This window comes from Nerophis ophidion, linkage group LG15, assembly GCF_033978795.1.
Source record: "Nerophis ophidion isolate RoL-2023_Sa linkage group LG15, RoL_Noph_v1.0, whole genome shotgun sequence".
Classification (NCBI taxonomy): domain Eukaryota; kingdom Metazoa; phylum Chordata; class Actinopteri; order Syngnathiformes; family Syngnathidae; genus Nerophis; species Nerophis ophidion.
Window position 1 is genome coordinate 31,426,680 of NC_084625.1, and position 27,054 is coordinate 31,453,733.

Consider the following 27,054-nt stretch of genomic DNA (forward strand, 5'->3'; position numbering starts at 1 on the left):
TAGATGGCAGCATGTGTTGTTCCAGAACCTGTATGTACCTTTCAGCATTAATGGTGCCTTAACAGATGTGTAAATTACCCATGCCTTGGGCACTAATGCACCCCTATACCATCAAAGATGCTGGCTTTTGAACTTTGCCTCTATAACAATCTGGATGGTTCGCTTCCCCTTTGGTCTGGATGGCATGATGTCGAATATTTCCAAAATCCATTTGAAATGTGGACTCATCAGACCACAGAACACTTTTCCACTTTGCATCAGTCCATCTTAGATGATCTCGGGCCCAACGAAGCCGGCAGCGTTTCTGGATGTTGTTGATAAATGACTTTCGCTTTGCAAAGTAGAGCTTTAACTTGCACTTACAGATGTAGCGACCAACTGTATTTAGTGACAGTGGTTTTCTGAGGTGTTCCTGAGCCCATGTGGTGATATCCTTCAGAGATTGATGTAGGTTTTTGATACAGTGCCGTCTGAGGGATCGAAGGTCACAGTCATTCAATGTTGGTTTCCGGCTATGCCGCTTATGTGCAGTGATTTCTCAAGATTCTCTGAACCTTTTGATGATATTATGGACCGTAGATGTTGAAATCACTAAATTTCTTGCAATTGCACTTTGAGAAACGTTGTTCTTAAACTGTTTGACTATTTGCCCACGCAGTTGTGGACAAAGGGGTGTACCTCGCCCCATCCTTTTTTGTGAAAGACTGAGCATTTTTTGGGAAGCTGTTTTTATACCCAATCATGGCACCCAACTGTTCCCAATTAGCCTGCACACCTGTGGGATGTTTCAAATAAGTGTTTGATGAGCATTCCTCAACTTTATCAGTATTTTTTGCCACCTTTCCCAACTTCTTTGTCACGTGTTGCTGCCATGAAATTCTAAAGTTAATTTTTATTTGCAAAAAAAAAATGTTTATCAGCTTGAACATCAAAAAATGTTGTCTTTGTAGCATATTCAACTGAATATGGGTTGAAAAGGATTTGCAAATCTTTGTATTCCTTTTATATTCACATCTAACACAATTCCCCAACTCACATGGAAACGGGTTTTATATTTTAAGTGGACAATACTATTGAAACTAAGTAAAATTGGGGGTTGGAATTGGGGGTTAAATCACCATAAATGATTCCCGGGCGCAGCACCGCTGCTGCCCACTGCTCCCCTCACTTCCCAGGGGGTGATCAAGGGAATGAGTCAAATGCAGAGGACAAATTTCACCACACCTAGTGTGTGTGTGACAATCATTGGTACTTTAACTTTTAAAATGACAACACATCCATGATAGATTCTCTGTTTTCAGAATGTCACTATACAATGTTTGAATTCTCTCAGTGAACCACAGCTCCTTGGTATTGGCAGCACTCACGCTTTACCAGAAGACAATCTTTTTTCACTGTATTGCCAATGTGCAAACTTACTCGAGAGCAGGGGTGGGCAAACTTTTTGATTCAGGGGCCACATTGACTTTTGAAATTTGACTGATGGGCCGGGCGAGTACATAATGCATTTCAGAGCATATCATATCTGTTGGAACTAAGAGTACGCTTCTCAAACATGGGCTATTTTAATCATAATACATCTATTTTCAACAATATCATATCAGAACAGCAAAGAAACACAAAAATGGCATGAAAGGGTTATCACTTACATTCTCTTTTAGTGGGTGCAGTGTTATTGATCACCCTTTTTTGCCAGTGTGTCAAAGTCTACCATCAGTTTTGTTGTGGCAATTCTCAAAACAGAACTTTGCTCAATTCTGTTCGAATATTTGGCGGGCCGGATTAGAGGGACCAACGGTCCGGATATGGCCCTCGGGCCGTAGTTTTCCCACCCCTGCTCTAGAGCAGTGGTTCTCAAATGGGGGTACGCGTAACCCTCGGGGTACCTGAAGGTATGCCAAGGGGTACGTGAGATTTTTTTTAAATATTCTAAACATAGCAACAATTCAAACATCCATTATAAATATATTTATTAATACTTCAACAAAATATGAAGGTAAGTTCATAAACTGTGAAAAGAAATGCAACAATGCAATATTCAGTGTTGACAGCTAGATTTTTTGTGGACATGTTCCATAAATATGGATGTTAAAGATTTCTTTTTTTGTGAAGAAATGTTTAGAAATAAGTTAATGAATCCAGATGGATCTCTATTACAGTATTCTTTTTTTTTTTTTTTTTTTTGTCATGAAAAAGGAAGGTTTTTTGAGTTGGTGCACTAACTCTCCTGACGGAATGAATAAAGTACTATCTAATCTAATCTAATTGGAAGTGTATCTTGTGTTTTTTATGTTGATTTAAGAAAAATAAAAACAATTATAAGAAAAATTGCTCTAGAGGATACTCATTGTACTGTATTCACAGAATGGAGTGTATTCCCTTTAGGGAGATACTATAACAGTAAAAGTTATTAATTCAGATCTGCTTAGACAAACACTAGGAACTTAAAAAAATGGATGTTGGGGCTTTTGAGCGGGAAGAATAAATATCCTGTTGACAGAACCAAGATGCGTCCTTGTGCGTGTTTCCTCTTCTCTGACGTCAAAGCTGTGATCTGGGCATACAGTTAGAATGAGGGGAAGCTCTTTAAAGTATAGTTTCTTTACTACCGCAGCCTAATGGACTTCCTTTTTCCCATTGTTTGTGTTAGCAGAGTGTACTGCTTTGCCAAATGAAGAACACCCGTGGGTATAGCAGCCAAGGCTAATGGAAGGTTTGGAACGACTTCTAGAGTTGCGCTGCTTTAACAGCTTCCACCTTGTGGAATTCTAACGTATGCAAAATGGCAACACAATGTTTCTGTGAAGAATGCATGCCCTCACAGGTGTCATTTTCAAAAGCCCCAGGAGAGTCAAAGGAAGGCAAACATGCTGCAAAGTAAGGGCAAAACCACAAACGTACCTCTTTAGCCAGCGCAGATTGCTCCACACAGTTGCCGTAAACAAAGCGGTGGCTCTTGCCATTTAGGTCGTAGTTAATTCGAGGCAGTTCAAGCCCTGATGGAGAAAAATGCGACTTGGATGAACAATGATAAGAAAAAGACTGGTATCAAACAAAGACCACTTGATCCAGATCACATGCCGATATTTACAGTTTTGTCCCAGTGTTTACAATCCTTATAAATTGTCTAAACTTGAAATATTCCCTTCAAAAAGGGATGCACCTTCAGTAGGGATACTTTGACACTATTTCCACATTCACCCATTCACACATATTCACACACTGATGGCAGGAGCTGCCATGCAAGGCCCTAACCACGACCCATCCTTGCTCAAGGACACAACAGACGTGACATCACAAGGAATATTGATATTTCTAAATGATACAATATTCATCGGTAATCCTAGCGGTATTACATGTAATGGTGTAAATACAGATGTGGAAAAAAATGCATTTTATATTCCTATTTTTAATTTGTACACTACCAACATCACGTCACATTACACAGCAGGGAAGTCTTTACACCTCATTTTTAAGTCTTAAACAAGTCAACCATTTGTGCAGTGCAAGGTGCAATGCAATTGTTATGTCGTCATTTTGTAAAGACCACATAGATCCATCACTGTGTTTCTTTTCATTGCAACTACACTCAGCTGGAACTAATATTTATGTATGGCATTCAGACCTGGCCCTGCAATTAGATAGCGACTTGTCCTGGGTGTAATCCGCCTTCAGCCCGATTGTAGCTGAGATAGGCACCAGCGCCCCCCGCAACCCCAAAGGGAATAAGCGGTAGAAAATGGAAGGATGGATCGATGGCATTCAGACCTTTTACATAATATATCATATCAAATATATCATATAAATCAATACAATCAACAAGCAAGTTAGGTGGGTGTGCATTTTGTAACAAAAGGAATTATTTGTATTTATGTTGCACACAGACATATTTGAGTATTGGACAAGGCCATATTGAGTGTTGCCAGCTACCGATGTGTGTGACTGTGAAGTGTGTACTATATAAATAAGACTAATGCTCAATCGTCCAGTTTGCAGAGTCAAGACACAGAACAAACTGAAAAAACATTTAAGCAAGGTGTGTTTTGATGCCACGCAAACGCAACTTTGTGGATTATAAATGACTTCATTTTTTAAAAAAATGTATGGACAAATATTGGCTTTGGGATTACTGCATCGCTGAAGCATGGTAAAGCGTGTGACTTCAAACTGACACTAACTGTTACTAGCATGCGTGACTTGGAGGAACTTTTGACGATGAAATGTTGTTGTTACAAACTTTTGTGTTTTCCTTATTTGTGATTATTTCAAGCTTATTTTTGTACACACCATGTTTTCATATGAGTTGGGAAATTGTTTTAGATGTAAATATAAACGGAATACAATGATTTGCTAATCATTTTCAATCCATATTCAGTTGAATATGCTACAAAGACAACATATTTGATGTTCAAACTGATAAACATATTTTTTTGCAAATAATCATTAACTTTAGAATTTGATGCCAGCAACACATGACAAAGAGGTTGGGAAAGGTGGCAAAAAATACTGATAAAGTTAAGGAATGCTCATCAAACACTTATTTTGAACATCCCACAGGTATGCAGGCTAATTGGGAACAGGTGGGTGCCATAATTGGGTATAAAAATAGCTTCCCAAAAAATGCTCAGTCCTTCACAAGAAAGGATGGGGCGAGGTACACTCCTTTGTCCACAACTGCGTGGGCAAATAGTCAAACAGTTTAAGAACAAAGTTTCTCAAAGTGAAATTGCAAGAGATTTAGGGATTTCAACATCTACGGTCCACAATATCATCAGAAGGTTCAGAGAATCTGGAGAAATCACTCCAGGTAAGCGGCAAACCAACATTGAATGAACGTGAGCTTCGATCCCTCAGACGGCACTGTATCAAAAACCGACATCAATCTCTAAAGGATATCACCACATGGGCTCAGGAACACTTCAGAAAACCACTGTCACTAAATACAGTTTGTCGCTACATCTGTAAGTGCAAGTTAAAGCTCTACTATGCAAAGCAAAAGCCATTTATCAACAACATCCAGAAAGGCCGCCGGCTTCTCTGGGCCCGAGATCATCTAAGTGAACTGATGCAAAGTGGAAAAGTGTTCTGTGGTCTGACAAGTCCACATTTCAAATTGTTTTTGGAAATATTCGACATCGTGTCATCCGGACCAAAGGGGAAGCGAACCATTCAGACTGTTATCGGCGCAAAGTTCAAAAGCCAGCATCTGTGATGGTACGGGGGTGCATTAGTGCCCAAGGCATGGGTAACTTACACATCTGTGAAGGCACCATTAATGCTGAAAGGTACATACAGGTTCTGGAAGAACATATGCTGCAATCTATGCGCCGTCTATTTCATGGACGCCCTTGCTTATTTCAGCAAGACAATGCCAAGCCACATTCAGCACGTGTTACAACAGCATGGCTTCATAAAAAAAGACTGTGGGTACTTTCCTGGCCCACCTGTAGTCCAGACCTGTCTCGCATCGAAAATGTGTGGCGCATTCTGAAGCGTAGAATACGACAGCGGAAACCCCGGACTGTCAAACGACCGAAACTCTACATAAAACAAGAATGGGAAAGAATTCCACTTTCAAAGCTTCAACAATTAGTTTTCTCAGTTCCCAAACGTTTATTGAGTGTTGTTAAAAGAAAAGTTGATGTAACACAGTGGTGAACTTGCCCTTTCCCAACTACTTTGGCACGTGTTGCAGCCATGAAATTCTAAGTTAATTATTATTTGCAAAAAAAAATAAAGTTATGAGTTTGAACATCAAATATTTTGTCTTTGTAGTGCATTCAATTGAATATGGGTTGAAAAGGATTTGTAAATTATTGTATTCCGTTTATATTTACATCTAACACAATTTCCCAACTCATATGGAAACGGGGTTTGTATGTGTAGAAGTGAATGTGACAGCATGTCATAATTACGAAGACCAGCTGACTAAAAAAAATACAGATAGTCGTATCATTGATCCAGAATCTTAATCCTTTTGGACCACCCTAATTAACGCTCAGGGAGACAAGATTACGTTTCCATATTCCTTGTTACACACATGCAGGAGTTGCATAAATTAAAGGAGGTTGTGTGTCTTTTCCCAACACCAGCTCAAATTTAAGAGCGAGCTGCAAAAAAACTCCTCGTCACGCCACAGCGCGAAGCCGCTTCTAAAATACTAACCTAGCATTATCACTGGCAGACAATTGTAAAGTAGGGGTGACCGATCCAGATGTTGTTGATACTACCGAAACCTATTATAGCATTACTATATGAATAATAAGAATAAGGTGATTAGAGTGATCTTTTTCTTGTTTTATTCTCACAAAATCATGTTTTGGTTGTTGTTTTTTATTGTTTACAAACTCAGGGAGTAAGTCTCTGGATACAGGAAGGATTTGAGGGCAAAGACCAAATAATTTAAATGGAAGCAAATTGTAGTTTTGCTTTTCTTTAGTTATTTTGCATTAGCCACTTTATTTTGTTTAAAAAAATGTATGCAACATTCAATACCACAAATGCATTAGTGTCTAATTTATAACAATACTGATACATTCTAAATTTAATAAAATACGCTTTTTAAAATTGTTTTCTTGTTTTTACTTCAGTTACTTGCAATAAAACATGTTTACTTCTACAAATCCATATTTAAAGTATCGGCTCAGGCTAAAAAATCTGAGGCCAAAAAATCGGATCAGAATCGTAAGCTAAAAATGTTGATCAGTACATTAATTTAAATAGAGCTGTCAAAATTAAATCTGATTAACCCATCACCATTATTAATCTGATTAAGGATATTAAGTAAATTAACCCATGTGACTCAAAATCCATGAAATGACTCGTATGGACGTCAGGCAGTTTGTGTAAATAATGTTGTTGTCGTGTCTGTGCAAATGTGCAGAAGCAAACAAGTCAATATAGCTATTCATGGAAAATGTTACAAAAAAAAAAAAAACAAGACAGAACTGCTGACCAACATACAGTTTTGTGCACACCATTAACCGAAGCAATTTCATCTTGATGTAGCACATTAAAAATGGATTAACAGGTCCATATTATTGTGGTTAGTGTTTGTTTAGGCTTTATAAATTAAAATGAACGTATTAAAGGTGTTTAAAAAACAAAGTGCATATATACACACATATATATATATATAAATATACATACACACACACACATATTTACAAATATACGCACACACATATATACATATATACACACACACATATACACACACACATTTTTATGTATATATATATACTATATATTTATATATATATATTTACACACATATTTTATATATATATATATATATATATATATATATATATATATTTATACATATATAAAATAATGGATTACAATTTATATTGCGCTTTTCAATTATTAGATACTCAAAGCGCTCATAGAGAAGTGGGAACCTATCATTCATTCACACCTGGTGGTGGTAAGCTACTTTTGTAGCCACAGCTGCCCTGGGGTAGACTGACGGAAGTGAGGCTGCCAGTTTACGCCTACGGCCCCTCCAACCACAACCTATCATTCATCCATTCACCAGTGTGAGTGGCAGCAGGGGCAAGGGTGAAGTGTCCTGCCTGCCCAAGGACACAACGGCAGCGATTTGGATGTCAAGAGGCGGGGAAGGAACCTGCAACCCTTAGGTTTCTGTCACAGCCGCTCTAGCCACTACGTCATTCATCCATCCATCCATACATACATATATGTTGTGATGAGGTGGCGACATGTCGCCCAAATGCAGCTGAGATAAGCTCCAGGACCGGGACAAGCGGTATAAAATGCATGTATGTATGTATGTATGTATGTATGTATATATATATATATATATATATATATATATATATATATATATATATATATATATATATATATATTCTGTTCTCACTTGACTCACTTTATCATGCAAAATGAAATACCATTAAGATAGACTAACAATGAATGATATTTAATCAGTACGTTCCTCCATCGCCACATGGTGCTTCAAACATTGCACCACATCGAGGATGCTTAGGGAAATATTTTCTATAAAGCATATTTCACAATTCTTTGGTCTTAAATTGAGCATTTTCAAGCATAAAAAAAGCTAAATTACAAATATAAATAATACATTAATACTGGCCACTAGATGAGACCAAACCAATCAGAGCGCATGGTTCAGTATTGAGGTCACAGAGTGGCTCAGCCTCAGGTAGCATTACTTTATTGCAGGGGACTCAAACACGTGGCCTGTGGGCCAATTGCGGCCCGCGAAACGTTATTTTGCGGCCCGCACCTTAATGTGAAAATGTAATGTTAGTGCGGCCCGCAAGATTTACATGATTGTCGCTTTACAGCGTCATACTTTTATATCCTCGATTTTTCCAGGAGGCTCCCAATGTCAGTGTCCCTCCAGGGATAATCATTCTCTCGAATTTCACCTTAACAACAATATCAAGAGCGCACTGTGGAGACACTACCTTAAGCATTCTCTTCAACCTGTAAAAACAGCGTGCTAGCACAGCGACATGTTGTGCTCAGTATTTAGAGACGCAGTAAACAACTGCAAGACATATTTGATCATCAGCCACACAGGTCACACTGAGGGTGGCTGTATAAACAACTTTAACACTGTTCCAAATATGTGCCAGACTGTGAAGCCACACAAAACAAGAATGACAAATACATTTTGTGAGAACATCCACACCGTAACACAACAGAACAAATACCCAGAATTAAATGCAGCCCTAACTTTTCCAGGCTACAATATACACCCCGGCCCCCCCATCCCCGCCCCCTATTGTAGCCTGGAAGAGTTAGGGCTGCATTGGATTCTGGGTATTTGTTCTGTTGTGTTTATGTTGTGTTTTGGATGTTCTCCCAAAATGTGTTTGTCAATCTTGTTTGGTGTGGGTTCAGTGTGGCACATATTTGTAACAGTGATAAAGTTGTTCATACAGCCACCCTCAGTGTGACCTGTATGGCTGTTGAATAAGTATGTCTTGCAGTCCCATCCGTGGGTCTGCAGAAGCCTCATGCCGTATGTGACTGGGCCTGCACACTGTTTGTATGGTGGAAAAGCGGACGAGACGATAGTTTGGAGGGAACGCTAAAGACAGTGCCATCACGACACACCCTTACTATTATTGTCCGGGTGAAAACCGGGAGAATGATTGCCCTGGGAGATTGACGGGAGGGGCACTGATATTCGGGTGTATCCCGGAAAATCGCGAGAGTCGACAAGTATGTCGCAGGGTCGGGAAAGCCTTTCAAAGAAGGTAAATTCATTAAAAATTGCATGTTAGATTTTTATAAGAAAACTTTTCTTGCGGCCCAGCCTCACCCAGTTTCTGCATCCAGTGGCCCCCCAGGTAAATTGAGTTTGAGACCCCTGCTTTATTGGATTAAAAGAATGTAAAGGTTACTGAAGTGTGTTATTTCGTGTCTAGAGGACGCTCATAATGAGATTTACGGAAAAACACATTGAGATAGTCATAAACAGGTTTTTATGCTTTATCCATGAAAATATTTAAGTTATAATTAACGATTTCTAATATGTGGAATTGCATTTATCGCGGTCATATCCGGAACCAATGTTTGTATAAATTTAAATTGTAAAAATAATCTTCTTTTGACAGCACTATTATATGGTCATACCTTCACAAAGCACCTCTGCCTCACACATCAATTTGCCTTCCTTCTCTTTCACTGCGCTGGCTGTGGTGCATTTTACCTTCACCATATTCTGTCCTATTGCGGCTCCCTGCACAAGACAAGCCGTTTAAAGACAAAAGTCCAATTAGGATTTTATTTGGTTGATATGGCCACCGACTCACCTTGTCTGACTGCACGGGAATTGCAAATCTCTTGTAGCTTGGTTTGGAGTAGCTTTCGTCGCGATTTCCACGATTTTCTTTCAGCTTGCTCATGTAAAACATTTCATAAAGACTGTGGTCTTTGTAGGCTATGACGTCAACAATCACATGACCCTCCATCTCGAAGGCGTTCACATGATGGTAGACGACCATGGCGCCCGTGTAGTATTTAGTTTCCACTGCTTTGCCCGTCTTTCTGTCTATTAAGTGGATCAGAGTCTGTTGAAATGAATGAAGCAGATTTGAGAGATGTGAAAGATGATTTTGTGGCACTCGAATTAACTTACATTTTCTTCTGGGCAGAATTTCAAACAGCTGGCCCAGTTGACGCCCCTCATGTAAGCGGTGGCCATCCTGACGATATCCAGCTTGAACGGCTGCTCGATGAAAATGAAGTAGTTGTCCGTCATGCCGAAGCTGTGGTAGTAGCTGGGAGTCAGGAGGGTGCGGCAGGGCACGGAGCAGATCACCTGCACGTTCTTCAGTGCCAAAGCTTTCTTGTCTTTGTCTTGGTGGGGCAAGGGAGGAAAGGTGAGTGAAACTTTCTTATTGACGGTCAAAGATTTTTGGGTAAGCAGATACGCATACAAAAGATAAAAACTAAAATTTCTCACCTTCAATTGTGCTCATTTACATATTTACGCAAGAAAATAAGCTTTATGGTGCAATCAAAAGTAATTATGTTTCCTAATTGTAGAGAGGTTATTACCCTGAATTGAAAACTACAACTTTGTCACTTCCGATACGATACCGATATTGAAGTATTGGCTGATACTGATATTTATCCGATACGATATCAGCACGAATCACACATTCTTTTATTATTTCGTAGTGTTGCTTGATCAAGAGAAAATACTCAAGCAGAGAACATTGGTAGGGATGAAGAACTAACATTTTTATAATTATTAGTCAAATGGGACACAATTTATTAATTTTTTTTAAAAATGATTTCTCAAATGGGTCAATTATAATTTGAATTAAATTTATCCATCCAACCATCTTCCTCCGCTTATCAGAGGTTGGGTCACGGGGACAGAAGCCTAAGCAGAAAAGCCCAGACTTCCCTTTCTCCAGCCACTTCGTTCAGCTCTTCCCGGGGGATCCCGATGCGTTCCCAGGCCATCCGGGAGACATAGTGTCCCGAACGTGTCCTGGTTCTTCCCCATGGCCTCCTACTGGTCGGACGTGTCCTAAACTTCTCCCCAGGAAGGCATCTGGGGGGTATACTGACCAGATGCCCGAACCACCTCATCTGGCTTCTTTCGATGTGGAGGAGCAGTGGCATTACTCTGTGCTCCTCCAAAATGACATCATTCTCACCCTATCTCAAAAGGAGAGCACCGGAGCCCGACGGAGGAAATCCATTTTGGCCGCTTCTACACGTGATCTCGTCCTTTCGGTCATAACCCAAAGCTCATGACCATACTGTATGTGAGGATGGGAATGTAGATTGACTGGTAAATTGAGAGCTTTGCTTTCCGGCTCAGCTGCTTCTTCACCACAACAGATCGATACAGTGTCCGCATTACTGCAGGCGCCGCACCAATCCGCCTGTCGATCTCACGATCCACTCTTCTCTCACTCGTGAGCAAAACTTTGAGTTACATGAACTCCTCCACTTGGGGAAGATCTCCTTCCCAACCCAGAGATGGCACTACACCCTTTTACAGGCAAAAACCATTGACTCAACCTTGGAGGTGCTGATTCTCATCCCAGTTACTTCACACTCAGCTGCCGACTGATCCAATCGAAGCCAAACATCCTGGCGAGATTAAACCATCAGTACCACATCATCTACAAAAAACCGAGACCTAATCCTGAAGCCACCAAACTGGATCCTCTCAACGCCCTGACTGTGCCCAGAAATTATGTACAAACAAATATTGAACAAAATTGGTGACAAAGGGCAGCCCTGGCAGAGTCCAAGCCTCACTAAAAACTGGTTCAACTTATTGCCGGCAATGCGGATCAAGCCAATGATCATACAGGGAGCGGACCGCCTACAATCAGAAAGTCCGATACCCATCACACTCTGAGTTCCACAACCAGGACATAAACCACACTGTTCCTCCTGAATCCGAGGTTCAACTATCCGGCATAGCCTCCTCTCCAGTACTCCTGAATAGACCTTACCGGGAAGGCTGAGGAGTGTGATCCCACGATAGATGGAACACACCCTCCGGTTCCCCTTCTTAAACAGAAGAACCACCACCCCGGTCTGCCAATCAAGAGGCATCAAGCCTGATGTCCACGCAATGCAGCAGACTCTTGTTAACTAGGAGTCCCACAGCATCCAGAGCCTTAAGGAACTCCGGGCGGATCTCACCCACCCCAGGGCCTTTCCACTGGGGAGCTTTTTTGCTACCTCAGCCCCAGAAATGGGAGAGCCCACCACCGATTCCTCAGGCACTGCTTAATCATAGGTAGACGTGTAAGTGAGATTGAGGAGGTCTTCGAAGTGTCCCTCTACCAATCTACAACATCCTGAGTCGATGTGTTGACAGTGCAATGCTTTGCCCTCCTGAAGTGGCGGATGGTGGTCCAGAACCGCTTAGAAGCCTTCCGGAAGTCATTTTCTATTGCTTACCCAAACTCCGAGTTTTAACCTCTACGACCACTGAAGCCGCACACCAGACCTACTCAGTGGCCTAGTGGTTAGAGTGTCTGCCCTGAGATCGGTAGGTTGTGAGTTGAAACCCCAGCCGAGTCATACCAAAGACTATAAAAATGGGACCCATTGCCTCCCTGCTTGGCACTCAGCATCAAGGGTTGGAATTGGGGGTTAAACCACCATAAATGTTTCCCGGGCGCAGCTCACTGCTGCCCTCACTTCCCAGGGGGTGATCAAGAGGATGGGTCAAATGCAGAGGACAAATTTCACCACATCCAGTGTGTGTGTGACAATCATTGGTAATTTAACTTGATTAGTTAAATACATTAATGTATTATTAAATCGGTCATTCTAATGTAAATACTACAGTTATCTAATAATTTAATTATTATTTGAATTAGTCATTATTTATTATTTGAATATTATTTTCATTACTTAACAATTGAACACATTTAAGCATTTCATTTTAAGTATAAATAATTAACGAAACATTTAAGTAATCATTTAAAAATGTATGCATTTATTAATTTTGTCCCATTTGACCCTCCATAAAGTTGAACTGGAGTGGTAATTGTTCTTTTGGCAACAACTAGTGGCAGAGAACAATGGTAGTGATGAAGAACAACCCTAATGGAGTGGCAATTGTTCTTTAGGCAACAACTAGTGGCCACAATACTTAAGTGAAAGGGGAACTGCATTTTTTATTTTTATTTTGCCTAACATCCACAATCCTTGTTTTTCTTTTGTATAAGCATTCTAAATGGTAAATTTACGTTTCATTAACACACTATAAGTATATGTGATGTAGTAACTGGCACATTTTCATAACATGTAATTTTTATGTATTTTGCTCATTTTAAGCATATGCGGCACATTGATTTCCTCCACCCATCACATTTGTCTTTTCCTTTAACAATTAGTAATAATTAAAGCAGACTTGATGGGAGACTACAAACATAATCAAACAATCACTTACTGCACAATATCTGTCCTCACTGGAATGACAACTGATGGGATGTTTATATACCCCCATTTGGATAGAGAATTACTCATAATCCTTGTGAAGGGTTAACAAAAAAAGTGGGTGTAAACTTCTTTTTTGTCTTTCTCACCATTTCCCTTCTGAATTGGCTGTTAAAAATTTGCCGACTTCTCGGTTTATGGCCACATCTTTCTACTATTTAGGTGAGAGGCATTATCTATAACCTAGAATGAACTTTCACCAACTCGGAGGCGAGAGAGCATCACCCCAGCTCATGATGTCGATACAGCAGCATAAGTTAGTTGACTCTCTGCGATCAATGCGGCGCAAAAGTAGGGCCTTAATGTTAGCGTTTCTAATAATATTGCTTGATTGATTGATTGATTGAAACTTTTATTAGTAGATTGCACAGTTAAGTACATATTCCGTTCAGTGTCAAAGCGCTTTGAGTACCTTGAAGGTAGAAAAGCGCTATACAAGTACAACCCATTTATCATTATTTATTTATCTACAATTAACCACTAAATGGTAACACCGAATAAGTTTTTCAACTTGTTTAAGTCGGGGTCCATGTTAATCAATTCATGGTAATACTTGGTTATTATTCAGTTCACCAAATGGACTATTGTTGGCGTTTTTTAGATGATTATTTAAAAGGGGTTTGTGGACATAATAGAGGTGCTCCTGTTGACTCCATTGTTAGCTGACTTTTGCTAATATTTATTTTCACAGAAAAACAAAAATGTGTTCTTGTTTTACATACGGATTGTGAATGATAGGCAACATTATAAAAAAGTGCAGTTCTCCTTTAAGCTCATGGCACAAAAAGTTCAATGATGCAGGCACATATCTTACTGGATACTTTCTAATACATTTTTGCCTTGGAGACTTTATCTGTAATAATATGCAACTATAATTGTTTAATTATTTGTTCAATTAAGGACACTTTTATGCTCTTGTGTGCTGAGCTGTTGTGTAGCTTCTAGCTCATAGAAGTCTTTATATAACCTACCATTTTTAACTTTTGTAAAGGACTTTTATAAAAAAAAATAAAAGACCAATTTTATGGTCATTAAGATGTTATCTGATTGTCCAGTTTGCACACACGCTGCAGGACAGCTTGTATCAGGGATTTTAGATGCAAGGAGACACTATAATCCAGTACAGTACATACTTATTTGCTGCTGATATGGGCAAACCGTTACAATCAAATGATATGCATTAACGGGTTTCAGTATATAAAAGCACTTTGAGTCACCAGAGAAACGCGCTATACAAATATATATTCACTTACCCTTACAACACTTCAGCCATGACTTGACAGTCTTGACTGCTCGACACGTGTTGATGGCAATTTAAATGCAGATAGGGACAAAGTAGAGCAGGTAGCTTGGTTCGTTTACCTTTCTGGGAAGCGGCAGGGACTTTGAACAGTATGTATTTAGTCTTGCCCTTCTCAGCTATAGAAGTGCCCATGTTGTAGGTGTTGCCCTCCTTGTCATAGTGTGGATGGGATGATGCCAAGTTGGCAGGGAGGAACTTTAAGTAGTCCACCTGAATGAAAGAATCTGATAAATAGGTTTTTTTGTTTTGTTTTGTTTTGTTTTTTTAAATAGATGAGCCCTACTGTACCTTGTCCAATGTCTCCAGGGTCACAGGGTCAATTTTCCGAATGTAGTTGGTTTCCGATGTGGCAAAATAATCCTGGCCGTATTGGATGAAATTGCTAGCGCCGTTGTCTGTGAAGTCAGGCACTGTGTGGTTGAGGAAGGTGATCGCTCTGGAAAGATTAATTATGCATTTTTAGCAATTATACAGAACAACTTGGAGAGTCAAATTCATAATGCAGCAAAGACAGAAAAAAATACACCCCTGCATCAAATACAACATTGGAAAGTACTGCTTTGATACTTGGACTTATGTCAAATAAACTATTATTTACCTCACATTAGATAACACTAACTAGAGTACAATATTTAGTGCTATCCGACATGTTAATAAAATAATTAATGCAGGATATCAATTGCATGAAATATAATGTTCAAAATACCACAGTGAATTCAAATAGCATTTTGCACATTAGCATAATACCGAACCTCTATTGTCGAGGCGGCTGATTGGAGCTGTGGCCGCAAGGTTGTTGGTGCCTGTCGTGGCGGTAATCCCAGAACCCGTTGGTGGACACCAGCAGTGAGGGATGCCGTCAAGCTGAAGAAGGAGTCCTATCGGGTTCTTTTGGCTCATAGGACTCCGGAGGCAGTGGACGGGTACCGACGGGCCAAGCGGTGTGCAGCTTTAGCGGTCGCGGAGGCAAAAACTCGGACATGGGAAGAGTTCGGTGAAGCCATGGAAAATGACTTCCGGACGGCTTCGAAGCGATTCTGGACCACCATACGGCGCCTCAGGAAGGGGAAGCAGTGCACTATCAACACCGTGTATGGTGCGGATGGTGTTCTGCTGACTTCGACTGCGGATGTTGTGGATCGGTGGAGGGAATACTTCGAAGACCTCCTCAATCCCACCAACACGTCTTTCTTTGAGGAAGCGGTGCCTGGGGAATCTGTAGTGGACTCTCCTATTTCTGGGGCTGAGGTCGCTGAGGTAGTTAAAAAGCTCCTCGGCGGCAAGGCCCCGGGGGTGGATGAGATCCGCCCGGAGTTCCTTAAGGCTCTGGATGCTGTGGGGCTGTCTTGGTTGACAAGACTCTGCAGCATCGCGTGGACATCGGGGGCGGTACCTCTGGATTGGCAGACCGGGGTGGTGGTCCCTCTCTTTAAGAAGGGGGACCGGAGGGTGTGTTCCAACTATCGTGGGATCACACTCCTCAGCCTTCCCGGTAAGGTTTATTCAGGTGTACTGGAGAGGAGGCTTCGCCGGATAGTCGAACCTCGGATTCAGGAGGAACAGTGTGGTTTTCGTCCTGGTCGTGGAACTGTGGACCAGCTCTATACTCTCGGCAGGGTTCTTGAGGGTGCATGGGAGTTTGCCCAACCAGTCTACATGTGCTTTGTGGACTTGGAGAAGGCATTCGACCGTGTCCCTCGGGAAGTCCTGTGGGGAGTGCTCAGAGAGTATGGGGTATCGGAATGTCTTATTGTGGCAGTCCGCTCCCTGTATGATCAGTGTCAGAGCTTGGTCCGCATTGCTGGCAGTAAGTCGGACACGTTTCCAGTGAAGGTTGGACTCCGCCAAGGCTGTCCTTTGTCACCCATTCTGTTCATAACTTTTATGGACAGAATTTCTAGGCGCAGTCAAGGCGTTGAGGGGTTCCGGTTTGGTGGCCACGGGATTAGGTCTCTGCTTTTTGCAGATGATGTAGTCTTGATGGCTTCATCTGACCGGGATCTTCAGCTCTCACTGGATCGGTTCGCAGCCGAGTGTGAAGCGACCGGAATGAGAATCAGCACCTCCAATTCCGAGTCCATGGTTCTCGCCCGGAAAAGGGTGGAGTGCCATCTCCGGGTTGGGGAGGAGACCCTGCCCCAAGTGGAGGAGTTCAAGTACCTAGGAGTCTTGTTCACGAGTGGGGGAAGAGTGGATCGTGAGATCGACAGGCGGATCGGTGCGGCGTCTTCAGTAATGCGGACGTTGTATCGATCCGTTGTGGTGAAGAAGGAGCTGAGCCGGAAGGCAAAGCTCTCAATTTACCGGTCGATCTACGTTCCCATCCTCACCTATGGTCATGAGCTTTGGGTCATGACCGAAAGGATAAGATCACGGGTACAAGCGGCCGAAATGAGTTTCCTCCGCCGGGTGGCGGGGCTCTCCCTTAGAGATAGGGTGAGAAGCTCTGCCATCCGGGAGGAGCTCAACGTAAAGCCGCTGCTCCTCCACATCGAGAGGAGCCAGATGAGGTGGTTCGGGCATCTGGTCAGGATGCCACCCGAACGCCTCCCTAGGGAGGTGTTTAGGGCACGTCCAACTGGTAGGAGGCCACGGGGAAGACCCAGGACACGTTGGAAAGACTATGTCTCCCGGCTGGCCTGGGAACGCCTCGGGATCCCCCGGGAAGAGCTAGACGAGGTGGCTGGAGATAGGGAAGTCTGGGCTTCCCTGCTTAGGCTGCTGCCCCCGCGACCCGACCTCGGATAAGCGGAAGATGATGGATGGATGGATGGACATTAGCATAAGCCAGGGGTTCTCAACCCTTTTGACCTTGGGGCCCAACTTTTCCATTACAGAGAGGCACTGGGCCCACTCAAATATTAACACTAAATGAGTAATATTACTTTTCATTTTAATCGTATTCAATAATTATATTTAACTTACTTTAAAATGATATAAATATCATTAACATGTAGGGCTGGACAATAAATCATATTTCAATTTCGATTATGGCTTATCACATGATGACAATATAATAATAAAAAAAAAAGATTAATGCGCCGTGCAATGTGCATGCAGTGAAACAGATAAGAAGCCAAAGAGTGAAATAAGAGATTATCTTCTAAAAGTTTGGGATGTCACCATGATTGCAACTTTTTATTTGACAATGCTAGTACGCCAAATCAAAAATCACTAAACTCAACAAAAAAAGTAAGACATATGATTGGTCAAGAAAACGGAATCCACTAATATCAGGGAAATTGACAAATGTGAGTGAAATGTTGTCATTGTAAAGCGAAGAAACATTTGTTTGGGAAAAGAACCGGTGTCGCTCATTTATCCCCAACACACTCAACCGCCCCGTCCTGAACTAAACAATGTCGAGACGGTCACTTGAAACAGCGACTAAACAATGAAGCTAAAGCTTGCAAGAACAAGCCATACCCTTACAACACATCTTATCAGCTTGTGATGTTGTGAACAACATCATCGATGTAACAATGTACAAACAGTGGTTGCAACATGTGAGGCGCTCTCTTTTATTTTTTTAACAGCCTATATTGAGTCGCCTCTTTACTCGTCCAACTGAGAACAATAGCACAGCACACTTTCCCCCTTCACAAAAGCATGCTGTGCCACATCCAGTCTGACTGCGCTAACAAAATAAAGTTTTAAAAATAGTAACTTGCAAAAGCATAAAGTACTTAAAGCACTTATTGATATATTTACAAAATTATTATGCTCTGACGTAAAACACTGGTCTTCTCCAAAGATGTATAAAAGTTCAAGTTAAAGTACCAATGATTGTCACACACACAGTAGGTGCAGTGAAATGTGTCCTCTGCAATTGATCCATCTCCTTGTTCACCCCCTGGGAGGTGAGGGGAGCAGTGGGCAGCAGCGCCCGGGAATCATTTTTGGTGATTTAACCCCCAATTCCAACCCTTGATGCTGAGTGCCAAGCAGGGAGGTAATGGGTCCCATTTTAATAGTCTTTGGTATGACTCGGCCCGGGCAACTCACAACCTACCCATCTCAGGGCGGACATTCTAAACACTAGGCCACTGAGTAGGTGGGTTGCATATGACGTCAAATCCGTTTTTGGTCTTCGCGGTTGAATTCACACGATGGTCAAGCAGCTTGAGCATTGGATTAAAACAGGTGAGAGTGGGTGTAAAGTTTGAGCAGAAAATGCCGTATTGCTGTTTTGTTCTTGGGTGTTCCAATCATTCAAATAGAGAGATAGGAAAAAGCTTTCTTCGAGTCCCCAAAGAAGTGGTTCATAAAGATAATAAAGTCAGGGAAAAACGAAAGTGTGTGGAAGAAAATGGCTCTTAAAACTAGCACTTTCATCATCTCGTGGAATATAATTAGACGATTCTCGTGTCTGCAGCGATCACTTTGTAAAATGTTTGTTTGAACATTTGATTTGTTTAAAATACTTTCTGTGTTGCAATCAAGTTTTTTCTCTACTATATCAGTAGTGTTATAGAGCAGAACCAAACATAAGAAAAGGACAAGAGATTGCATTTGTTTGTGTTGTTTTGTGGTTGCTTGGCCTGAATATAACTACGAAGACCTGCTTGTGCAAATAAACTAACATCATGTTAAGTCGTAGTGATATTAGTTTTTGGTCCAATCCACCATATTTTATTTCTCAATTTTAATAACAAAAATTAAAAGCTTAAGTTGTTGTTGTGCAGGTAAGCCAACTGCTTTATTCGACACATATGACCACATTATAGCGTCTTTGGTGATATTTGTTAGCATCAAGAACATCATATCCTTAATAGTATTAATAAACTAGATTAATAAATCTCCCATAGGCTCAACAGCATATACTGAATTTTGATATCGCCAGCAAACATTGCTGAACAACAGTGACATCTACAGCTAATTGATGAGACAAAATATGAACTTCACACCTTAAAAACAAATTGAAACATGAATTGGAGATGAGACTAATATTTGTAGCAGGAAATAAACTGCAAACAAACTCATCTTTTTTTCTCATTAGCGTCACTATCACAGCCGCAGGGCACTCGTTATGTCAATCAAATAGTTTACTTAGCGATGCACGATTTAGTCCAACTTTGTCTTTCACGGATTACTGTTTAATTTGCGGATCCCTCAGATGTAAAGAGAAGATGTACCTCCAATCTTTACTTCTCTAAATACCTTGAGTGTCAAATGAAGAGAGGTGGCAGTAACCTCTTGGTGATGATACATAATGGTTTAAATCTTTTTTTTTCAAAATATTTTTCTTAAGTGTAAAAATCCACTCCATCAAATCTATGAAAAATTTAAAATATTTTCATGATGTCTTTCAAAATAAGCCGGAATCTGAACGGGTCCAGGTAAATAAGCAGTATTCAAATGGGGCTTAAACCATCGCCTGAAACCCAGAAGTGCCTCTCGGTCATGTGATTGCAACGTACCTTTTGCACCAATGAATGTGAGGATTTTATTTTACACAAAACGCATACAATCTATAGTGGCAAAATACGCCGAAAAGGTTAAAAAAACAGAATCAAACAAAAACAAAACAGAAAAAAGAAAAAAATGTATATTGCAATTTTTATTTAAATGTATTGTTATTGCTATTATTTTACTTGCTGTGGTTTATAAGTTACTAATTTATATCCAGTTTTTTTTTTTTTTTTTACTTTTAACTATATTTAAAGTTTTGCTGATACAGCCAATTAGATTTAGACTTACACAAACTTTAAAGATCCACAAGGGAAACTGTTCCACATAGTAACTCAGTTACAATGATGGAAAGTGTTAGGATGGGAAGGACAATGCAGGTATAAATAGACTAAATATAGCAATGTAAAATATAACATATGTACTTAATATTTACTATATGTACAGTATATTATATATACATATACAGTATATAATAATATATTATGTCTATATCATATATAAAACATAACTTTTACCATGTACAATATTACAGTATATGTGACAGCTCATGTTTGCAAATTAATGAATAATTGTGTAATTAATTGTGATTACAATATCAATCAAACTAATCTTGATCATTATTTTGCCATAATTGTCCAGCCCTAAAACCACGTGTTAATCACAAATTATTTATTTGTATTTATTTAATGCATAAACATTAGGCTTAGGTGAGGTGGAGTAGAAAAATAAGAACAAATCAAATGTACTGCAAAAGAAGGGATTCATAAATATCAACAAAAAAATAAGTGGACGTACAATTATGTTGTGCTAAAATCAAAAATCAAAAAATTGTAATTAATTTGTTTCTCAACTATACTGTCAACGTTTAAGTGCAAATGAAAACACTGCTTTAACTCTTCCCTCATATTTTTTGCACTTAAAAATCTTATCTATGACTTTAGCCCCAGACTTCTTCTGTTTGTGTAATATAGTTATTACTGCCACAAGTGGTGGAAAAGTGTATTACACCGAGTACCTCTGCCGCCCAAACCGACTCCGGCTGAGAAACAGATATTTTTTGGCGGCCACCTAGGGAGCTATCAGGGCCCAACATTGGGCTCTATAGTTCAAAATCACCAAAACAAGCTGTGCATCGTGAATAAAATAAAATTTTCTTTCATTGACACTCACTTGACAATGAAGTTTTTGCTTGGGTCCGGATAGGCCATTGTTCCCATTTCCGACACAACAATTCTTTTAGACTCCATGTTGGATTTGTAGGTATCACTCCTCAGGAACCTGCTTCTGTGTGTCACTTCACCTGCAACAACAACCAACATTGAAGTGCTTAAAATGTATAACTTTATTTAATTTTTGTACAAGCCTCTTGCGTTAAAGATTACGCATTTGCGTAACAGTACCGAAAGTAACCGGATGGAGATTTTAAGCACAGAATTGGCAAAAACATTTACAGTGGGGCAAAAAAGTATTTAGTCAGCCACCGATTGTGCAAGTTCTCCCACTTAAAATGATTACAGAGGTCTGTAATTTTCATCATAGGTACACTTCAACTGTGAGAGACAGAATGTGAAAAGAAAAATCCAGGAATTCATACTGTAGGAATTTTAAACAACTTATTTGTAAATTATGGTGGAAAATAAGTATTTGGTCAACCATTCAAAGCTCTCACTGATGGAAGGAGGTTTTGGCTCAAAATCTCACGATACATGGCCCCATTCATTCTTTCCTTAACACGGATCAGTCGTCCTGTCCCCTTAGCAGAAAAACAGCCCCAAAGCATGATGTTTCCACCCCCATGCTTCACGGTAGGTAAGGTGTTCTTGGGATGCAACTCAGTATTCTTCTTCCTCCAAACACGACGACTTGAGTTTATATCAAAATGGATACATGGATGATACAGCAGAGGATAGGGAGAATGTCATGTGGTCAGATGAAACCAAAATAGAACTTTTTGGTATAAACTCAACTTGTCGTGTTTGGAGGAAGAATAAATTCTTTAAAATTCCTACAATGTGAATTCCTGGATTTTTTTTTCACATTCTGTCTCTCACAGTTGAAGTGTACCTATGATGAAAATTACAGACCTCTGTCATCATTTTAATTGGGAGAACTTGCACATTCGGTGGCTGACTAAATAATTTTTTGCCCCACTGTATGCTAACTGCATGTAGACACTATGCACTTAACAGTCAAGTCAACAAGAAATGTATTTTACAAAATAAACAATTTCGGTCACAGCTGAGATTTTATCATAATTAAAATATTAAGGAAATGAAAGACAATATTATGAATGAACTTATACTTTTGACTTTCCCATATGGCCTACAGAAGATCTGAATGTCAACTTCCTGTGGACCATTTGACTTGTGTACTATTCCACATTTTTCAGAATGGGTCAAGTGTAACACGCCGAAAGTGTGTATTCGTAAGAGTTAAGACGAGAATTGACAGCAGTATTTATTCCAAAAAAAAAAAAAAAAACTTTTCTGAACAATTTAAATGAGTATGTTTAATGGTAAAGTCTAGCAAGCGAGGACAGGTACTTTAAGGTGGTTTAAAGTAACCTGACAAATTGTATTTATTAAACATGATTAGTTAATTTATTAATATTTTACAGTGGATTTGAACATTCTATTTGTTAGACTAATGTGTTAATAATTCAATCAAAGTGACAAACCTTCCTTGAAAGAGAAGCTGTGCATGATGGACATGCCATCAAACCAATGGTCATAGCTGGTGTCCCCCACTGAGAAGATCCCGGGGCCGTTGCGCAGTAGTGTGCCTTGCAACCAGGTGGGCATGTTCCCTAGGAGAGGAATAAAAGATATAACAAGACAAAAACATCAATGCAATGTCTTCGAGAATACAATGTAGTGAAAAAATTTAAATTAAATACCTTTCACTTCAGCCTTTAGAGGCTCTGGTCGCTCTGTTGCGTTTTTGGAAAAATCCATGTTGTTGTGGTTCTCCTGTTGTGCTGCCTGACTACACAGGCAAGCAAACTGCTACTTTTAAAGCACTCTGCTCAGGGGGAGGGACAAGAGAAGAAAAGAGGTGTGTTATCTAATCTGAAAAATTAAATACATAATCTATGCATATCTCAGAATGCGTTCAAACAAGTTACATGTTCACACACTACATGGTCATATTTTAATGCAAAACTGACCTCTATGTCTAGTTTTAGTTAAACTATTCACATTTCAAAGTAAGTTCTTTTATGGCAAAATTGACTTTACACCCTCCTTATCCAACAAGGGTGGAATGTTTTTTACCAGGATATGCGATGAGGTGGCGACTTGTCCAGGGTGTACCCTGCCTTCCGCCCGATTGTAGCTGAGATAGGCGCCAGCGCCCCCCGCGACCCCGAAAGGGAATAAGCGGTAGAAAATGGATGGATGGATCCATCAGGCCACACTGAAACATACATGGAACAGTCACCCAAGTTAACCATACTGATGAGGCATTAGCAGGAGATTCAGCCCCCCCCCCACCCAATTTTGTTCCCCCTGTATGCACAAAAGACATAATAGCATTCTTCGGCAACGGAAGAGTCTGTTGACGAGAATGACCAGTATTTTGAAGCACTGAAGGCTGAAGATAGCACATTAAATATACCGTGCATCCAGAAAGTATTCACAGCGCCTTACCTTTTCCAGTGTTGTTACAACCTGATTCTATAATGGAATACATTGTTGTTCTTAAAATTTTACTGACAATACTCCATAATGATAATGTGAAAAGGTTTATCATTTTGCAAATTTACTACATCTAAAAATAAAAAAATCACATGTACATGTATTCACAGCCTTTGCTCATTTCATTGTTGATGCACCTTTGGCACCAATTACAGCCTCAAGTCTTTTTGAATACGATGCCACAAGCTTGGCACACCTATCTTTGAGCAGTGTCACCCATTCCTCTTTGCCTATTCCTCTGTACATCACCTCTCAAGCGCCATCAGAATGAATGGGAAGTGTTGGTATTCATCCACGATGTCTCTGTACATTGGTGACGTCATTTTAGTCTAGTCAGGGAGGTGACCAAGATCCTGATGGCCACTGTCAGAGCTACAGCATTCCTCTGTGGAGAGGAAAACCTTCCAGAAAGACAACTCTCTCTGCAGCAATCCACTATTCAGACCAGTATGGTAGAGTTGCCAGACAAAAGCCATAAAAAGTTTGCCAAAACTCTAAGAGAAACACCATTGTCTGGTTTGATGAGACAAAGATTGAACTATTTGACGTGAATGCCAGTGCCAGTGGGAGGAAACCATGGGCACAGCTCATCACCAAGCCAATACCGTCCATACAGTGAAGCATGGTGAGGGTATATTTTTCAGCTGCCGGAACTGGGAGACGAGTGAGGATAGAGGGAAAGTGGAATGCAGCAATGTACAGACACATATTAAATGAAAACCAACCCTTCCCATCCAACCTGATGGAGCTTGAGAGGTGCTGCTAAGAGGAATGGTCAAAACTGCCCAAAGATAGGTGTGTCAAGCTTGTGGCATCATATTCAAAAAGACTTAGGGCCGTAATTGCTGCCAATTGTGCAAGTATTGAGCAAAGGCTGTGAATACTTATGTACATTTGATTTTCTGTTTTAGTTTTATTAAATTTGCAATATAATAAATAAATAAAAACTTGTTCACATTGTCATTTTTGGGTATTTTGTGTAGAAGTTTGAGGACAAAATTAGAACGTATTCCATTTTGGAAATAGACTTTAACATAACAAAATGTGGAAAAAGTGAGGCACTGTGATTACTTTCCAGGTGCACTGTAGGCAACAGTATACTGGAATACTTACACAATAAAATTCAGTGTTTATCATAGCAAGGCATCCTTTATAGAAGCATGGTTTTGCTTTGCTATGATATCCAATCATCCATCCATCCATTTTCTACCGCTTGTCCCTTTCGGGGTTACGGGCGCGGGAGGCTAACCCAGCTGCATTCTGCATTCTGGCAGAAAGCATGGTTCACCAAGGACATGTCGCCACCTCATTGCAGGGTCAACACAGATATGCTGTAATAAAATATAGCAGTATAGTCCATGTTTTTTCTGTAGCTCTGAGAACTTAATGACAGTAGTTAGTGCACCAATGATATGATAGTCGCCAACATGATGCAAAAGCCAATAAAATTCTTGGAGGTTGAATTTCGAGGAAAAAGCGGATGGACCAGATAACAAATAAGGCCAAATCCTTATTACATTACTTACTCAATTTATGGCGTTAGAAACAAAAGTAACTTTCAATGTCAATAAAAGCATCTTAATACAACCTGTGTCCTCCACCACCACATCTTTTCTCAACAAACTTAAAAAAAACTGATAACCTTTAAGCTGGTATATTTATAATAAACAACTTGATTAAAAATAAACTGTTAAAAAGCACAAACATAATTGAGAATTAAAAAAACAACCCAACATTGCAAAATACACAGATTATAAATATATGCAACAGCTATTTAATATTTTGTGTCACAATATAAATAAATAATTAATAAATCATTTATTATTGTGTCACAAAATACATTTTCAATATTACAATATGAAGAAACATGTCAGTTGACCTTTGACAGACAAACACATTACCTTACCTGCATCGCTCTATCTTCGTAGGTGTTGTAAATGTTTACACTACACTGTTATCTGATACTAAGTAAATTAACTTGCAATCATTTTGAGGGAAAAAGGCACAATTGCGAAATATTGATATTATATATTGACTTTAGTAAGAGAATTCCACCAACAAAAAAAAAACAAGCAAGATGGTCGTCTTTGTTTACAGCTTATTGATTTTGTACAATAACATGAAGCCCATAAAAAGATTGCCAGTGATGTAAAGTTGAAAACTTGAGTATGAATAGAAATGTTTATGTACCATTGTAGTTTGTGCTAGAAAGTGGAAGCTCATTTGTTTGTTCTTAATAATAACAATAAATCATGAGCAACAATTCAATCAACATATGCAATGTTGGCATTATTCTAAGGCTTAGGTGAAGCAGCTCTTTGTGAAATGATGAGGAAAGTGTAAAAATAACGCTTGTTACACTTCTGATTGGCATAAAGTGATGGACACGCTGAATTGCTCCAGAGAAACCAGCTCTTTTTTGAAGCAATGCCACTTTGCATCCCACTTCTACATTAGTCCACAGCAAGGTTCTTTGCTGGAAGACTGCTCCTCCTCTGGGGCACGCAGTTTCAGAAGGGGAGGGTCTCCACTGGCTGGCGTGAAGAACACCTGACTGGGGGACACCGCCGACTCAGCGCTGGGTGTCGCCGTGTGGCCATGAGGACTTGTCACCTGGGCCAACGCAGAAGGAGTCTCCTCCTCCAAGGGTGGGGACAAAGGTGGAGGGGGTGCAGGGTACTTATTGAGCTTGGCTGCCGCTCGTTGTCGTTTCAGGTCAGCCAGTGTGTGGTGGGATTTTTCCCGCGTCATATTATCCGAGCCTTCATCCTCTACGGGAGCAGGTGCTGGGCTGAGCTGGTAGGAGGCGCTGCGTTCCATGCGACCTCCACCGGTCCACTGTTCCCCTGGCACAGAAGATGATAGAGAAGCAGATGTCCCTCCATTGCCTAGGCTGGGAACACTGTTGGTGCTTGGAACCACGGTTGACTCATCTGCATGTGACGTGGCTCCACCTGCAACAACCTGTATAATCAATCAATTAATCCATTTTTAATATTTAGTCATCACAATTGTATCCATGCAATCCAGACGCACGTAATATTCACAATTTCAATGTATTTAATAAAAAATATTGGAATTTGAATTGATTTGGCTCTGCCCCATAGGAACTACATTCAGTTAAATTTTACTATTCGTGCCTATGTATTTTTTTAATGC

At 40.2% G+C, this 27,054-nt stretch overlaps 2 protein-coding genes across 4 annotated transcripts in view; both read right to left on the reverse strand.

Moving 5' to 3' along the window:
• The window catches only part of bco1 (beta-carotene oxygenase 1), a 36,105-nt gene extending 12,867 nt beyond the window's left edge, over nt 1-23,238 (reverse strand). The window contains exons 1-9 of the mRNA XM_061922010.1: nt 23,097-23,238; nt 22,878-23,006; nt 21,371-21,500; nt 15,077-15,224; nt 14,848-14,998; nt 10,139-10,359; nt 9,813-10,070; nt 9,634-9,739; nt 2,902-2,996 (exon numbers count right to left, since the gene is read on the reverse strand). Of these exons, the coding sequence (XP_061777994.1) occupies nt 2,902-2,996; nt 9,634-9,739; nt 9,813-10,070; nt 10,139-10,359; nt 14,848-14,998; nt 15,077-15,224; nt 21,371-21,500; nt 22,878-23,006; nt 23,097-23,154 (1,296 nt within the window). The 5' untranslated portion in view covers nt 23,155-23,238. The remainder of the gene's footprint in view (nt 1-2,901; nt 2,997-9,633; nt 9,740-9,812; nt 10,071-10,138; nt 10,360-14,847; nt 14,999-15,076; nt 15,225-21,370; nt 21,501-22,877; nt 23,007-23,096) is intronic.
• A 2,673-nt stretch (nt 23,239-25,911) lies between these two features.
• ppp1r16a (protein phosphatase 1, regulatory subunit 16A) overlaps nt 25,912-27,054 on the reverse strand; it is a 27,505-nt gene continuing 26,362 nt past the window's right edge. For 2 of the 3 annotated variants that reach the window (XM_061922012.1, XM_061922013.1), the window contains exon 11: nt 25,912-26,859. In XM_061922012.1, coding sequence (XP_061777996.1) covers nt 26,344-26,859 — 516 coding nt within the window. In that variant the 3' untranslated portion in view covers nt 25,912-26,343. The remainder of the gene's footprint in view (nt 26,860-27,054) is intronic. The other variant, XM_061922014.1, reaches the window with a different exon arrangement.